Source organism: Xenia sp. Carnegie-2017, unplaced genomic scaffold (genome assembly GCF_021976095.1).
Source record: "Xenia sp. Carnegie-2017 unplaced genomic scaffold, XeniaSp_v1 HiC_scaffold_49, whole genome shotgun sequence".
Classification (NCBI taxonomy): Eukaryota; Metazoa; Cnidaria; class Anthozoa; order Malacalcyonacea; family Xeniidae; genus Xenia; species Xenia sp. Carnegie-2017.
In genome coordinates, this window is record NW_025813514.1 from 33477 (window position 1) to 50000 (window position 16524).

Below are 16524 nucleotides of genomic sequence, written 5' to 3' on the forward strand. Positions count from 1 at the left end.
TTGAAAGGAAAATTAGAAGATTTGAAAAGGAGGCTATGGAAGCCAAAATGGAAGAAAGAGCGAGCGTTGGTGAGCCTTAACGCTGCCGCAAAAGGCAGAGATCGAACTCGAAGAAGACCACGGTAAGACCACAGGGGCACGGTATCAAAACTAACAAAAAACCTGTCACCGTTTGCAAAGGCGTATGTTCCGCAAAGTTCGCTAGTACAAACAAAAGGCATGCCCTCCCAGCCAAGGAATGTGGGGGACTTGGAGAAAATTATTGAAGTAGATCAATCCGAACCACAAATAAAACAGTCGGAGGTACCAACGCAGAAAACTCAAACTAATCCAGATCAGACTGTAAGATCGTCGGAAGACGAATCACAATCAGCTCCTATGACGAACTTAATTGAACAAAAAGCCGAACAGATCCAATTAAAGGAAGGAGGAGGAGGAGACGAGATAGTAAAAGCCTTGAGACAAGTAGTTTCCATGCCAAAAATCAAATATATGCACTTTGAGGGTGATGCAATAAATTATGCCTCCTTCATGCATAATTTTGAGACTTGCTTAGAAAAGGACAATCCAGATAATTCTACTAGACTTCAACTCCTAATACAACATTGCACTGGTAAAGCACGTGATGCTATTGAGAGTTGTGTTAACTTACCTGCCCAGGAAAGTTATAATATCGCGAAGAACACACTGTATGAAAAATTTGGCAAACCGCACATAATTGCAAAGGCTCACGTTCTAAAGTTGATGAATTTGCCGCTATTGAAGCAAGCAGATGGACCAAGTTTGTTGGAGTCAACTCGACATATGGAAGTGGCAAACAGAACCCTTGTATATGGGTGAATATGAAAGCGAGCTGGACCATATGAACACCCTACGCAAATTAAATCGTAAGCTACCACTATTTATGAGAGTTAGGTGGACAGAATGTGCGGGCTCTATTATCGAATCTGGTTCTAGACCTAAATTTAGAGATTTCCTTTTGTTTGTGAAGAAAAGAGCCAAACTCGTGAACAATGAATTCGGAGAAGATCTCTGTTCCGGCGTGGTAAGGAACAATGGAGGCAAGAGATTAGAAGGGAAAAAGGGTCCCTGTGCGAGAACTAGTTCGTTTGCAGCTGGAGCGTACAAACGAGAGAACGGTAGAGATGGAAACTTTAAAGAAAGGAGAACATCAAACATGAAATGCCTCATTTGTCAAGAAGGCCATAGGATATGGAAATGCGATAAGTTTAAGAAACTTCCTTATCACGAAAAGATGAAGTTTGTTCAAGAACACGAACTTTGTTTCAGGTGCCTTACTAGAGGGCATTATGCCAGATCTTGTCCCAAGATTGATCTCAAATGTCGAGTAGAAGGATGCGGAAAGGGCCACAATACGTTGTTACATCCACTACAAACGAATACGTCCAGTAAAGAGGATTCAAAGGACAAACTGTGTGAAGGAAATAACACAAACAAGAAGAGGGAACCGACAAAGAGAAGTCAGATGAAGTAAAGGTAGCAGTTGCAACTGGGGCCGGAGACCGCGTGTGCCTTAGCGTTGTCCCACTGAAAGTGAAAGCAAAGGGGGGGAAAATCGACCGTCAGTCAGAACTTACGCACTAATGGATAGCGGTTCAGAAGTAACACTGGGTCATAAAAGTTTGCAAAATCAACTTGGAATAACTGGGCGAAAGCTTGACTTCACATTGACAGGGATGACTGGATCGACTGAATTAAAGAGTGAATTAGTGGATATCGTTCTATGGACGACAGCACAGTGGTTGAATTACCAAACGTCAGAACGGTGAACCAAATACCAATTTCAGAGTCTTGTGTAGCAAAAAGAGGTGATATAAGAAAATGGCCGCACTTACGCAATCTTCCGTTGCAAGAGTTAGAGACTTGTGAAGTAATGCTGGTTATCGGGCTGCGCGAAAATCGTAAGTTGTTTCTACCTTTGGAATATAAATTGGGAGAGGAGAAGGATCCAGTGGCAATTAAATACAGTTTAGGATGGACAGTGATTGGTCCTGTCGCCTAACGAAATGAACGGTGTGCATCGGCTAATCTTGCACGATTGGAATTCGATGCCCCTGACTCTGCCACTAATAATGAAGTTGATGAAGCGGAAAATGAATGCCTCAAGTATCAATTGGAAAGACTGTGGAAGACCGACTTTGAGGCTCCTAGTTGAAACTAAAGTGTGTCCGCTTGAAGACAAGCGCTTCAAATAATGGAAGAGACGCTGACAGTAGTGGATAATCATTTTCAAGTTGCTCTGCCATGGCGAAAGAAACCGCCCTCCTTACCCAATAATAGAATAATCGCAGAACGCAGAGGCTTGCTTTTGAAAAACGGCTCCTCAGGATGAAAACCTGTTGGAAAAGTATCAAGCCACAATAAACGATTACATTGATAAAGGCTACGCAGAAAAATTCCTCAGGATCAACTAGAGGTAAACGACAGACCAACGTGGTACCTACCACATCACCCGTTACTCATCCTCTAAAGCCCGAAAGGTAAGAGTCGTCTATGATTGTGCAGCCAGATATGAGCAAACGTCGTTGAATCAACAACTACAGGGTCCGGATCAGACAAATCTATTAACAGGCGTGTTAATTCGCTTCAGAGAGGAATTAGTTGCAGTAGTTGCTGATGTAGAAGCAATGTTCCATCAGGTTCTAGTGGAACCAAAGGATCGGGATGCATTGCGATTCTTATGGTGGCCAAATAAAGACCTTTCCGGACATGGAAGAATACCGAATGACGAGACATTTGTTCAGGCAACGTCTTCTCAAGTATCGCCAATTTCTGTTTGCGGAAGACAGCCGAGTTGTATCAAAAAGAATACGACTCACTAGCAGTAGAGACGGTGAAACGTAACATGTATGTCGATGACTTGATGAAATCAATAAGCGAACCAGAAAAAGCAATAAGTTTAGCGAGTCAATTGCGTCAACTATTGAAAAGAGGAGGATTCCGTCTTACAAAATGGTACAGCAACAGCAGGAGCTTGATAGCAACAATTCTCGAAACTGAGAGAGCAAAATCCGTAAAGAATTTAAAATTGGATAAGCTTCCCACAGAAAGTACTCTTGGAATAAAGTGGAACACAGAAGAGGATATGTTTGTGTGGGTTGTAGCGGAAAGAATGTTGCAGTTAGAAAAAAGGTCCTGTCACTCGACGGAAGATAGTGTCAGCAGTATATTCGCTTTTCGATCCCTTAGGCTTTATTGCTCCGTTTGTTATGAAGGCGAAGTTAATACTGCAAATGCTTTGTAGAAAAGGACTTGGATGGGATGATCACATTCAGGCGAACGAACTTTCGCAATGGAAACGTTGGGTAGCTGATCTCCCAAAGCTACAAGAAATTCGGTTCGCCGCTGTTTTAAACCTGCAGGATTCAAGAAGTTAAAGATGTGAGTCTACATATTTTTCCGACGCCTCTCGACTTGGCTATTCGGCGGTGGCATATTTGCGTCTAAAGAATGGAAACAACGAAATACACTGCTCATTTGTAATTGGGAAGGCTAGACTCGCTCCATTAAGGGAGATTTCTATTCCAAGACTGGAATTAACGGCTGCCGTCATTTCCGTAAGACTTTCGAAGATTATTCGAGAAGAATTGGATATGGTAGTGCAAAGAGTTTGTTACTGGACAGATTCAATGTCAGTCCTCAAATGTATTAACAACGAAAGCAAAGATTTCACCATTCGAGTCCAACCGTTTGTCAGTGATTCGTAGTGGATCGCACCCATCCGAGTGGAATTACGTGAACCGAGACGACAATCCCGCCGATGAAGGTTCCAAGGGCGTTAGATTGGACGTGTTGAGAAATGAAGGCCAATGGTTAAAAGGTCCTGCATTCCTTTGGGAGGATGAAAGCCATTGGCCGAAGGGAATAACAATTCCTGAACTAAAGGATGAAGACCGAGAGGTAAGGAAGGAAGCCCAAATTTACGTGACTGCAGAACAGCCTCACTTGTTGGATATGTTGATTTCACGCCACTCCATTTGGTGGAAGTTGAGGTGTTCTGTTGCTTGGTTGTTACGTTATAAGGATTATCTTCTTAGCAAGGCGAGACAAAGGAAAGTTATTTCTGGTCCTCATTTGGAATCGGAATTTAAAGTTGGACGACTAACAATGGAAGAATTGGATGCCGCCGATAGGGAGATCTTCGCACATGTACAGAACACCATTTTCTCAAGAACTAAAACTGTTTGCAGTTCCAGGAAATAGTAAGGAGCTTGACAAGGCACTACTCAGAAAATCAGGAATCTCCATCCGACAATTAAATCCAATGATGGTGAACGGCTTACTAAAGGTTGGAGGCAGGCTTGGTAATGCGCCAATCAATGGGAAATCAAACATCCTATTATTCTACCCTTCAAGCATCCCGTCACAGATATGATAATTCGTCAACATCATGCTGAAGTAGGTCATATGGGTCAAGAATCCGTCTTATCATCACTAAGAAAGGAATTCTGGATAATTAAAGGAAGAACAGCAGTTCGACGCGTAGTACAGAAGTTGCCTAGCTTGTCAAAGAAGAAAGGCTCGTTTGGGTGAGCAGCTAATGTCAGATCTACCAGAAAGCCGAGTGACACCTCAAAAACCTCCTTTTACTATAGTAGGAATCGATTATTTTGGACCCATGCTGGTGAAAAGAGGTAGATCGTTGGTGAAAAGATATGGTTGCCTTTTCACATGTTTCACAAGCAATCCATATAGAAATAGCTCATTCCTTGGATACAGACTCGATGATCAACGCTCTCAGGAGATTTATTAGCATGCGAGGATGTCCCGAGCAAATCAGGAGTGATAGAGGAACAAATTTTGTGAGTGCTAACAAGGAATTGAACAAAGGAATTGAAGAATGGGATCAAAGTAAAGTGGACAAATTTTGTACGCAAAGAAGAATTAAGTGGCACTTTAACCCGCCTTCAGCGAGCCATATGGGAGGCGTATGGGAGAGAATGATACGATCTGTTAGACAAATCCTCAAGCAATTCTCAAAGGAACAAGTAGTTTCAGACAAAGTCCAGCAAACCGTGATTGCAGAGGTGGTTCTAATCCTGAATTCAAGACCTCTCACGCGCAACAGTGACAGTCCTGAAGATGACGATCCTCTAACTCCAAACCACTTATTGCATTTACGAGCAAGTACTAGTTTACCCCCAGGATTATTTGACAAGAATGATTTGTGCTGTAAGAAGAATTGGAAGCAGGCTCAATACTTAGCAAATGTTTTTTGCGTAGATGGCTCAAAGAATACTTACCAACATTAATGGAGAGAAAGAAATGGTACACACCGAGACGGAATCTTAAAAAAGGAGATCTAGTACTTGTAGCTGACGAAAACTACAAGGGACAATGGCCGTTGGGTCTCGTTGTAAAGCAATAGCAAGTAATGACGGTTATGTGCGGACAGTGAAGGTAAAAACTAGTTCAACAGTATCGACCAGAGCCAAACATCAACGAGGGAGATTACAAGATGAACACGGTAACCTTGATCCGTCCCGTGACTAAATTATGTCTACTTGAGATGGACAATTGAAGTTATATATCTAAATAATTTAGAATTTGAGAGTTATGTTCTTGTTGTGTTATCCAGATTTAACGGTAGCTTAATATGGTTGTAAATGGATTGCTACGTTGCAATTTCCATTTAGGGGCCGGTGTGGCTACCGTATGAATCATATGGACGGAATGGGGAGCAGGAAGTGACGTTTGAAAAGGTGTTGTTTTTAAGAGTAAAAGACAAATTGTTGTTGAATGTTGTACGTGGGACCAAACGGTCCTTAACGTAAGAAACAATGAAGACAATAATTTAAAACCATAATTTGAAGATAATAATTTAACAGTAGTAACTTGTAATTTGGTTTATTAAATTGCTTATTCTTTGTTCTATGACGACTTGATAGTAACACCTATATTAATTCACACTTATTAGTTTACACTGATCTGTTAATAGACTGGATCATTATTATCTATTACAAAATATAAATGTTTAAAACTAAATCAAATATGACTAAAATCAGTGTTTAAAATATCCATGATAAAGGGACAGTCAAATGTTAAACAGCTCCCAATAACCTAGGTCAATATTTAAAGTATGTTCGCGAGTTGAGGCAGATCGACTTCCTCGTATCGCAGTAATTGCTGACTGTCAATGGAAGACAGTTTACAACGCATCCACGCTAGCGTGATGCCATATGCAACTTTCTCTTTTGTACCAGCAGATCAGCTAGCCGTTTATATGCAATTGCCGTCTCTTAAGTAAGTTCAATTATTACCAACAGCAAATAATACAATTAACGTTTGCAGCAAAACAAAATGTTTCTATGTCGAGTCAGAAGACTAAATAATGCCAGCCTCAGAAGAAGGTAACACACCAACTTCAGAAACGTGCACCAAACTCGAGGGACGTTTTAGATAAGTCAGCCACTGATCATTATATGCAGTATAATTATGACGATATTGTTAGTTTTTTTGGTGGAAATCATTTTAAATTGATTCAAAGAATGGCGAGTTTTGTAAGAAATTGACGTTAGTTAAGACCTTCCGATGCATGCGGCTCAGCGATTCATCCCAAATTTGCTTAGATTACAAATGAAAATTTTCTTCAAATATTAGGCTTGAAGAGCGCAGAAAATAATTGAAAAATCTAAGCCACCGCAAACAAAGCAATTTTCTTCCGAACACATGAGCTTCGCATATGTGCCAGAAGAATCAAAATACAACATAAACCAGAAACGAAAGTAAATCATGAGTGATTTCGTAATTTTTAAGTTGTATACTGCATAGTAACAAAATGTGATGCATGAATGTCAGATATATGTGGCGTGCCAAATGTCCTTATTATGTATACGCTATGTAAGTGCAAATACTAAATTAAGGTTTATTTACGTCTAAGGCTATTCGTCAAGAAACAAACTGCTTAAGCTTTGATTAGCACTTCTCGAAATGAATTTCAGGATTTTTTGAAACGCCAACAGCGGCGGATTTAGGGGGGGCGAAGCTGCCGCGGCCCCCCCCTTTTTGCTAGAAAAAAAAACAAAAAATTGAAACGAAATGCAAAGTGACAGGGGGGGAATGCAAAGTGAAATGAAATGAAAGGTCTTGTATTTCTACAAATGTTTTTGGCTCCACACAAACCAATTTTCGATCATGTGACGATACTTCCTTCAGGTAATTTAGCCTTATGGCAATTTACTAAACAATATTGTGTGTCGACTGCGCATACAAATTGGATGGCATACAGTCCCAATAAAGAATCGGTAGACACATAACTGCTTTGTGTTAACACGCAAAGGAGAAAAAACTGCAACACAAAGTATAGTGCAATCAAGATAATTTTTTACAAAAAAAAACATAGAGCTTAACATAATCGATCTAACTTTTGTGGACTGTAACATACCCACAATTTGTGGGCATTGCAGTTGCTGTCGCAATTTATACATATTGTATATACTTTCTATCTTATTTGGTATAATTTTGTCGTAATTAATGTCAGAATAATCACCTAAAGCTTACCCATTTCATTGACTTATGGCAGGATTGGCTCTCCAAAATGCTACCCTCTAATTAACCTTTGTGCGAGACAAGATTTTCTTTCATTCTGAACTGCAGTGATTGATGTCTTTTTGGAAAAAGTAATTAGAGCGTTGTACCCAAATAGCAATATTTTGAATTGATACACCTTGATGCGAATGAACTAGAGCTCAGGTTGATCAGGAAAGTTTAAAGCTCTTATAAAAAGTTCAAGAACTTGTGATAAATGCTAAGATGCATGTAGTTGTTGTGCTATTTACCAATAATACAGAATGTAGGAACTCCAACAATGATATAGATATTGCCTTGAAGAATAACTATCAATGTCAGATTTAGTGAAAATCGTTAATGAGCAAAAGTCACGATTGCAAAATCAGGATCATGTCCGCCTTTGTTAATTTTTAGTATAGGTCAATTTTCATACTAGAGACGGGATCATCTGTTTGGAGGAATGATCCGTCTAACAGATCATACGTCTAAGTCTAAACACGAGACGAACTATGTATTAATAAACTACACAAATTTTGGAGCGAGTTATGAACTACGAAGTATCATTTTTTCCGTAGTTTGTCCTCATTTCACATTTGTATTCACAGAAGGATGATGCGTCAAGTCAAAATACCCGTGCAAATTCGTCTAAATAAACAAACTACTCAAATAATTCGTAAACATCTTGACGGATGATCTGTAAGTTTGCACGTATATACACACAGACAAACTTGAAGGCGAACTATGTTTTGCTTGCCTAAGTTTGTCCAGATAGATGATCAGTCTTTAGCATAAATCTGGCCAAGCAGTAACTTCTTTACACCACTTTCAGAAAGACACTAATCTAATCCAATTATAAACTCTTCAAGAGTAAAGCTCCTTCAGCCCTTCCGCTTCCTACGCCTATACACACATATTGACACATATAATGGTTATCAACTAATAAACAGTTTAATTCGTGCATATTATTTATCATATGGGGTTATAATTATGGGTGCATGCAAATGACTGTTTTACATTTCATTCTCGTTGTATGAAGACAAGCTTTTACCTCAGGGAAACTCGATTACAAAGTTTGCTATTTTAGCTAAATACTATTAATCCTATTCTGTTCTTGCTCATTTCACGAATTATGTCAATACGATGTCTTATTGTAATGGCACCTTAAACAATCAGTAGAACATTTGTTAACAGCGAAGTATAAACAATTTTGCAATTTTGTATTTTCTTTATTTCGAAAGTCAACTAGGCCCTGAGAAAAGGCTTGCAAAATTTTAGGAATCGAAACATTCCTAGTAAATTTTAATCTAAGCAATTTTAATTCATTTAAATGTATGTCTGTTTAAAAATGGATTTTTATCCATCCTTCCCCGACAGTTGTTTTAGGTTTACATAACAGGAGAGCCAGCGGTGCATCAAACTTGCATGGGATCCCTCCGAACCAAACCTTAAGCCTCCCTTGATCACCACACGTTGAAAACAAAACATCAACTTGACACCTGACGAAAGCATTCAACCTTTCCCCGTAATAAGTATAATGACAATGTAATGTTTCGTGCTGGGATTTCTGTCTTCCTTTGGCGCTATTATAAGGCGGTATAGAAATGAAAAAATGACTTTGCTGTATGAGGGCCCCTCAAAACGCAGGGCCTCTTAAAACAGAGGCAACCACTTAAAACACACCCTGAGGAGTATCAAAGGGTGTGTGTCGGTTGTATATGGTCTTTGCCACACATATATAAGCCTCTCTAAACCCTTTAAGTCCCAGTGTCCGATATATCAGACACCACGTGCCAGCGCTTCTTTTGCCCAGCTAACTCATAAACAAAAGCCGGACATGCGCTTTAAAGTACACCATTCGATTAAAGGACACATGCAACATAAAATTCGGATTGTTATTTTTGTACTTTACATAAAGGTATAGCTCCAACTAATAGTTCACCAAAGTTTGCGACTCAAAGGATAAATATTTTTGAAGATATGGAGGTTTAAAGTTGATGCTTCACTGATAACGTATTAAAAATGCCCGACGAGCTAACGACGGCTACCGATTGGAAAAAGGTCGTTGTGACGTAATAGTTGACATGAGCTAAACGCGGTCAATTGCGCGCTTCGTTCAAAATATATTGGTTACTTCTTTGCCTGCATTAATAACACGACAATTTAGCATTGAAAATTTGGTTTATTGTGCCGCATTTAATTATAAAAACGGTTCTTTTAAGAACCATCAAACGCAGCAAAAGGTTTCTTTATTCGTTTCCTGAAAACAAGCGCATGCGAGATATTTGGATTGAAAAAATCCGACGCAAAAATTTGAAGCCAACAAAGAGCTCAAAATTGTGCTCGCAACATTTCGAGAGTTCGTGCTTCGTGCAAAATTTTGAAGCGATCCAATCAGGAGGATGGACAGCAGGACGGCTTCGCGTTAAGAAGGATGCTGTATCCACGATTCTTTAATACACTGTGGAACCCACAAGTGTAGCATTTAAAAGGAGCAGCCAACAAATGTTAGAACTGCATTTGAGAAGAGACGAAGGCAAGAGGTGATTATTATAGTTATAGTTAGCAATATTTGTTTACATTTATCAAAAACTAAGCTATATAGCATTACCAAATTGAGGACAATTTTATAATTTTAGATTATTGACGACGTTCTTGCAGAACATGACGACTTTCTTGTAGGCAACGACCACGATGTGTCGACATCGGCTTGAAATGTTTGTGCGTTTTACCTCAAAGGAAGTTTGTCTAAGATAAAGATGTCAAAATATATGTAGACAGCGAAACACAAACATATACAGTGGTAACTAATTCAGACTAATGTCGTTTGATCTTTTCTTTGTTATTTTAACTCATAGAAAATTCCTTAACGTACCTTAGAAGCGCAATGTGAAATGCCAAGCAGCCATAACAATCCGTCCGCAAAAACACGTAAGGTCAAGAACCACTCAAACAAAAGTGCCAAATATGATAAGTACAGGTATAGACTTTCCATTTCTGTTGTTTTGATTTTTGTGAAAAATCCATCAATACGATAATTTTATTTAAAGGTTGAGTTAATTTTAACAAAAAATCACAGCACACAGACGACGTCATGTGAAATTGAACATTTTGAGGATAGCGCTGTATGGTCTGATACAGAAAGCACGTCGACGATGAGCAATAGCTACAATGGATCAGACTCTCACTCGTTTTCTTCACTCTCAGGCATAGGTCCAATGTCATGTGTGTACACGACCATAGCTGTTTTTACGACAGCTTCGTTTGTACACACTGTGGCAAACTCTTCCTCTTGTGTGATACAAATATGATCGCCATGTATTAGAGGATCAGTATTGTTTATGCATGAGTCAATTCCAAGCGTTACCATCCCCCCCCGGGACACCCCTGGGCATTTGCGCCGGAGACCTTTCTCGGGGGTCGGGAATTTGCTCGTAAAAGAGATGCACGGGAGCCGGGTATTTACTCCGGCAATAATACCCCCGGGGATTTGATACCATTTGAGTACGCGAGTCGCGACTATTGATTTCTATTAATCGCAACATTAAGTACCGATTCCCATCTCCTGGTATCCAGACGGACCATCGTGTACTTTTTTTCCTTACCCAGTTGCTGATGTAAAGAGACCTTGTGGAGGGGAGGATTGCGAAACATACACGGGAGTTTGCTATGGGCATTATGTCACCGATGTGTCAGAGCTGCTAAATTTATATGCAGTTGGCAAAGCTATAAGGAGCCCGCCGCCGTCTGAAATACTGGCAGACTTTCACAAGAATCACAGTGGTGGATGTGTAGAGGATACTGACATAAGCTGCTTGCCAAGAAATGTTTGCTGTCAACCAAGGACGTTAAATTGTGGCTTCAATACTTGACGCAAATTTCTGTGAACAGGAAAAGAGGTGCTGGAAAAGCAAAAGCAACAAGAGAAAAGCGGAGCAAGGGAAAGTAACTCAGGAACGAATTTCTTTTTTACATTTATTTTTTATAGGATCTCTCATATATCTTGTTTAATAAATTACTAAAAAGTGTTCCTAATTTTCGTAATTTAAAATTAATTGGTCCCGGAGCGGGGCATTTGCCATTGGCAGCTTGCCCGGGGGCTGAGTATTTGCCTTCTTGCCTTTCCCCGGCAGCGGGGAAATTGAACTATTAAACCGAAAAAAATCAAATGCCCGGCCATATTCCCGGGGGGGGGATGGTAACTCTTGGAATTGACTCATGCATTACCTCTTGGCAACACATACTTTCCCGTCCTGTACTCATGACCACACAAAAGCCACACTCGCACCTAAAAGATAAAAACATTGTTTTTACTTTGGGAAAAACAATGAAGCATCAATAAAATGCAACTAACCATTCAACATTTCCAATTCTGTGAATGTATTTATCTTCGCTTTCCGATGACGGAGAATTGTCATTACTATGACCACCTTGCGCGTTGGCCAAAGGCTCAAACATGTAAGGTTGTACCTCATTGCTATTGATGACAATATCATAATCGGCATCTTCTTCAGAAGAATCCATTAATTTTTGATAAATAAAAAACAGTAATAGCAAACTACCGAAAGCGTGCAAGCACTGCGTGCAAGTCGTGGAACGGTATAAGAACGATGCTTGTTTATGTCAACTAATACGTCACTCTTTCCCAGTTCCCAGACTTCAACAATCTCACGGCGTTTTAGCAATGGTCATCGAATATCGCGTTTTTACCGATTATAACCCTAAACATCTTTTTAAATATTTCGCGGACGACTTTGAAACTTGGTACGTCTTATTTTCACGCTATAGGCATTACAATAAAATAAAGTTGTCTTCTAGCTTGCATGTGTCCTTTAAGGAGGTGTTTGCGAGCATTTTGATGTATAGTTTGTCTACGAAACTAGTTTTGAGCGATTTTTTGTGAAGTTTTTAATCTTGCCCTTTAAAATTTGTTTTGGCAAGACATAAACAATGGCGGATAAACCCAACAGCATGACATTGAACGAAGTTGTAGACGTCCTAGAGCAAGATTATGGTATTTTTTATGATGGAGTGTGCTCGGATATTGATTGCGAACTTTCTGCCTTTTCGAAACCTGATGTTGAAAGTCTGTCTTCTGTGCAAGATGAACAAGTAGAAATCCTCAGCAACGTGCATGATGTCGACCTAATTGAAACTGATGAGGAAGAGGAAACGGTCGCTTAGTCTGGCAAAATACTGGCATACAACTTTTCAAACACCAAATGGTCGAACGATGAATACGAGGGAGAAATACGACGTGGTGCTTTTACACAAGATGTTGGCCTGCTACTATTCTTCCAGAAGGATTGTCTTCGGAAGGGCAATCTGTCTTTCGATTCAAAGGACCCATTACTGCGATAACATGGATGGACAACCGTGTTGTGAATATGGTTTCATCTCAAGCAATACCATCTGATACTGCTACAATTGCTACAATTGCAATGGATGGAGTTGGCGGGAATGACCAGATGATATCATATTATGGTATCAACTGTAGGTGGAAGAAATGGTGGCTGAGAATATTTTTTGAACTACTGCACAGATGCATTGTAAACAGTCACATCCTGGAAAGACTGTCACCAAACCATAACATGAGGAGTTCAAAGAATTTCCGCCTAGAAGTCTCCAAACTTCTTATTGGGGAGTTTTCTTCTCAGACACATGTTGTTCGACCAGCTATTGAATCGCCTGCTAGATTTTGGGATAGACATTTTCCCAGCATACTTCCATCCAACAGCAAAGGAAAGACTAAGGAAAAAAGGTGCAAAGTATGTTCCACAAAAGAAAAACTAAAAAGGACTTCCTATTTTTGTGAAGACTGCGACGTGGGAATATGTGTAGCACCTTGCTGTAAAATTTTCCACACCAGGCAGTAGTTTTTCCGACAGAATTGTTGGTAAATATAAGCATGGTATTAAAAATTGCACATTTTATGCAATAAAAGCCTAAGTTAGTGCAACTTATAAGTTTCTTCAAGCTCATAGATAGTTTTGAAATTATTTCTCATTTTATTGCTATATTTGCTGGCACGGTTCGATTGCAATTTTCCAATTATTTGAGCTTTCTAGTGTCTAAATAAGAAAAGTTATACATCATCTGAAAGCTTATAATACAGGCTTTTTTGTGAGCAGTAGTAAGCAATTACATCTAAACAGGTGTTATTATAAGAACTAAGTGTTATTACTAACTAAGAACTAAGAAGATAACTAAGAACTAAGTGTTATTAAAGCCTGAAAATGTTCTTTTATCATCATTTGAAGAGGAAACGCTCGTAAAGATAACTGATTTTGGTTTGAAGTACTTTTGAGAGTTACTATCTTGAATGTTTTAGTTTGAAAATATTATCACTTCTGTAATTGACACCTTGTGTCGCCATGGAAACGATTTTTATCATATTTTGAACACTACAATTAAATTCTTCATTATATTAGCTTTAAATTGATATATGATTTGTATGTAGTTTAGTAAATGTTGGCTTTTATTATAACTTTATTTTGTTATTGTTCGCTATTTCATTTTTTCTCTAAAATAAACTTGGGACTTAAAGGGTTAAATGACTTTTCCTTATACTTGAGTTCGATTATATTAAAAGTACAACGAATATGATAAAACCTATAAATAAAATTTCCACTGCTGCGGTTGCACCAATACATCAAACTGTTCATTTAAACAATGGTATGTTAGTATATTATATAACAATAAATTATCTATGCATTTATTATATGTCCTATCTTATGTAAGGAGTGAGAAAATACTAACAAAACTTGAGATAAAATCCTGAATACTAGCTTTAATCATAAAACAAGCAATAACTAAATCAACAATCTCATAAAAAATATGCATCATTAGGTACGTCTACATCCGCTGTTTAATTAAATTCATCGGACCTTGTTAGAAATGATCCAGAATGGAAAAGTTGGGACTTTTCCAAGCTTACTGAAGCAGTCAGACAGTGGACCAGGCGAAATCCAGTCTGTGAGAAAGAGTCAGACACTCCTGGATGGAAATCTAGAAGGTCAGAGAAAGTCTTTCATACCAAAGAAAAGGGGATGTGAAGTCATAGAGACAAATTATGACTACTAATGTAAGGATGCCAATTAAATGCTTGACAATCCCAATTTTTCTTCCAATGCCTGAATTACTGCAAAGTCGGACCAAAAAAACTTTGACAACATTTATTAGACGTAGTTATACAACAGACAGTGAAATAGTTATGAATATTAGCCGATTGTCTCATTGGCTCTATGCCATCATCATTTGAGCAATCGTTGTTCGTTCTTGTTGAATAGTTTGCAAAATATCATTTGAACATTGTACGGTTACCAATTCTAGGATTTTCCAAACGTCAGTCCTAAACCGGAGAACGCCGATGGCGTTTGCCCGTAAGGGGTCCGAGGGCATCTCTCCCCCTGGAAAAATGTTGAAGCCTAGGGTCCCAGAAATGCGATTTCCAGCGTTTTGGAATAGCTTTACAACAAATTTTCAAAGTGAATGAAATCGCAGTTTTTCATTTTTTACAAAATATTGAGGACAAACACGCTAAGACCGTTTCGCCCAATGTCAGGGCTCTTCAGCATGCCTAGGAAACACATAGTGCAAAGCAATGTGATTCCGGACATGGACAGTCTTTGATTTAGCAGCAACGGCGCATTACAGCAGCCAGTTGTGCTGTAAGACATTTCTGCAGCAACGACGCATTAAGCAGCCAGTTGTGCTGTCTTACATTTCTGCAGCAACGGCGCATTAAGCAGCCAATTGCACTGTCTTACATTTCTGCAGAAACGGCACATTAAGCAGCCAGTTGCACTGTCTTACATTTCTGCAGCAACGGCACATTAAGCAGCCAGTTGTACTGTCTTACAATTCTGCAGCAACGGCGCATTAAGCAGCCAGTTGTGCTGTAAGACATTTCTGCAGCAACGGCGCATTAATCAGCCAGTGGACTGTCTTACATTTCTGCAGCAACGGCGCATTAAGCAGCCAGTTGCACTGTCTTACATTTCTGCAGCAACGGCGCATTAAGCAGCCAGTTGCACTGTCTTACATTTTTGCAGCAACGGCGCATTAAGCAGCCAGTTGTGCTGTAAGACATTTACGGGGTCATCGAACTCAAATCAAAACACACTCCAACGATTTACATACGTATTTTCGACGCATTGCTACTTAGAATTAGTAAGGTTTAAGATATCATATCACCTACCGTGATTGCGTATATTCCTGCATCACTGAAACAATTCTATGAACCAGTTGTGACGTTGGAATTGGTTCACGATAAACTAAGAAATATTGTTGGGCAATTTTTCTTGCACGTCGCACCAATAACCTTAAAAAAATGAGTAAAAGATTGTCTGAGTTCAGAAACTGCACAACTCCAAAACATTCGGAAATTATATCTATGTTCACTCTGGCAGAAAAAATGATAGTTTAATGAGAGGTAGTTCAACACTTAGTTACTTACAAATATAAACAATAGCATTTAACAAAATGTGGTTACAGGTAAGTATCATTAATCACTATCATTGCCCGGAAAATTCAACCAAGTTATTTAAATTAGTAGGAATTCTACTTTTTTAGCTTTGCCTTAATTTAAATGAGTAAAATGCTTTGAATTTAAAATAAAACCTACAGTGTATAGGTATTTGACAGCCATAATTTATAAAAATATATGACACAATTATAACAAGCTAGTTGTGTCAATAATTATACTAGAGTGGTGACATCATGAAGAATTAAATATTTGAGGAAGGTGTGAGTTGGTGACATCATGAAGAATTAAATATTTGAGGAAGGTGTGAGTTGGTGACATCATGAAGAATTAAATATTTGAGGAAGGTGTGAGTTGGTGACATCATGAAGAATTAAATATTTGAGGAAGGTGTGAGTTAGGTGACATCATGAAGAATTAAATATTTGAGGAAGGTGTGAGTTGGTGACATCATGAAGAATTAAATATTTGAGGAAGGTGTGAGTTGGTGACATCATGAAGAATTAAATATT

General features: G+C 38.9%; 3 protein-coding genes across 3 annotated transcripts; all 3 read left to right on the top strand.

The window, feature by feature from the left end:
* Positions 1 to 219: 219 nt before the first annotated feature.
* LOC124456429 lies at positions 220 to 840 on the top strand. The gene has a single exon (XM_047006874.1). The coding sequence runs from the start codon at positions 220 to 222 to the stop codon at positions 838 to 840; it is 621 nt and encodes a 206-aa protein (XP_046862830.1).
* A 22-nt stretch (positions 841 to 862) lies between these two features.
* LOC124456430 lies at positions 863 to 1495 on the top strand. Its single transcript, XM_047006876.1, has one exon. The coding sequence runs from the start codon at positions 863 to 865 to the stop codon at positions 1493 to 1495; it is 633 nt and encodes a 210-aa protein (XP_046862832.1).
* Positions 1496 to 4522: 3027 nt separating this feature from the next.
* Positions 4523 to 5336, top strand: LOC124456431. The gene is given in 2 exon segments (XM_047006877.1): positions 4523 to 4698; positions 4700 to 5336. Coding segments are annotated over 2 exon segments (711 nt in total). The 5' UTR covers positions 4523 to 4561; the 3' UTR covers positions 5274 to 5336.
* The last annotated feature ends 11188 nt before the right edge of the window (positions 5337 to 16524 follow it).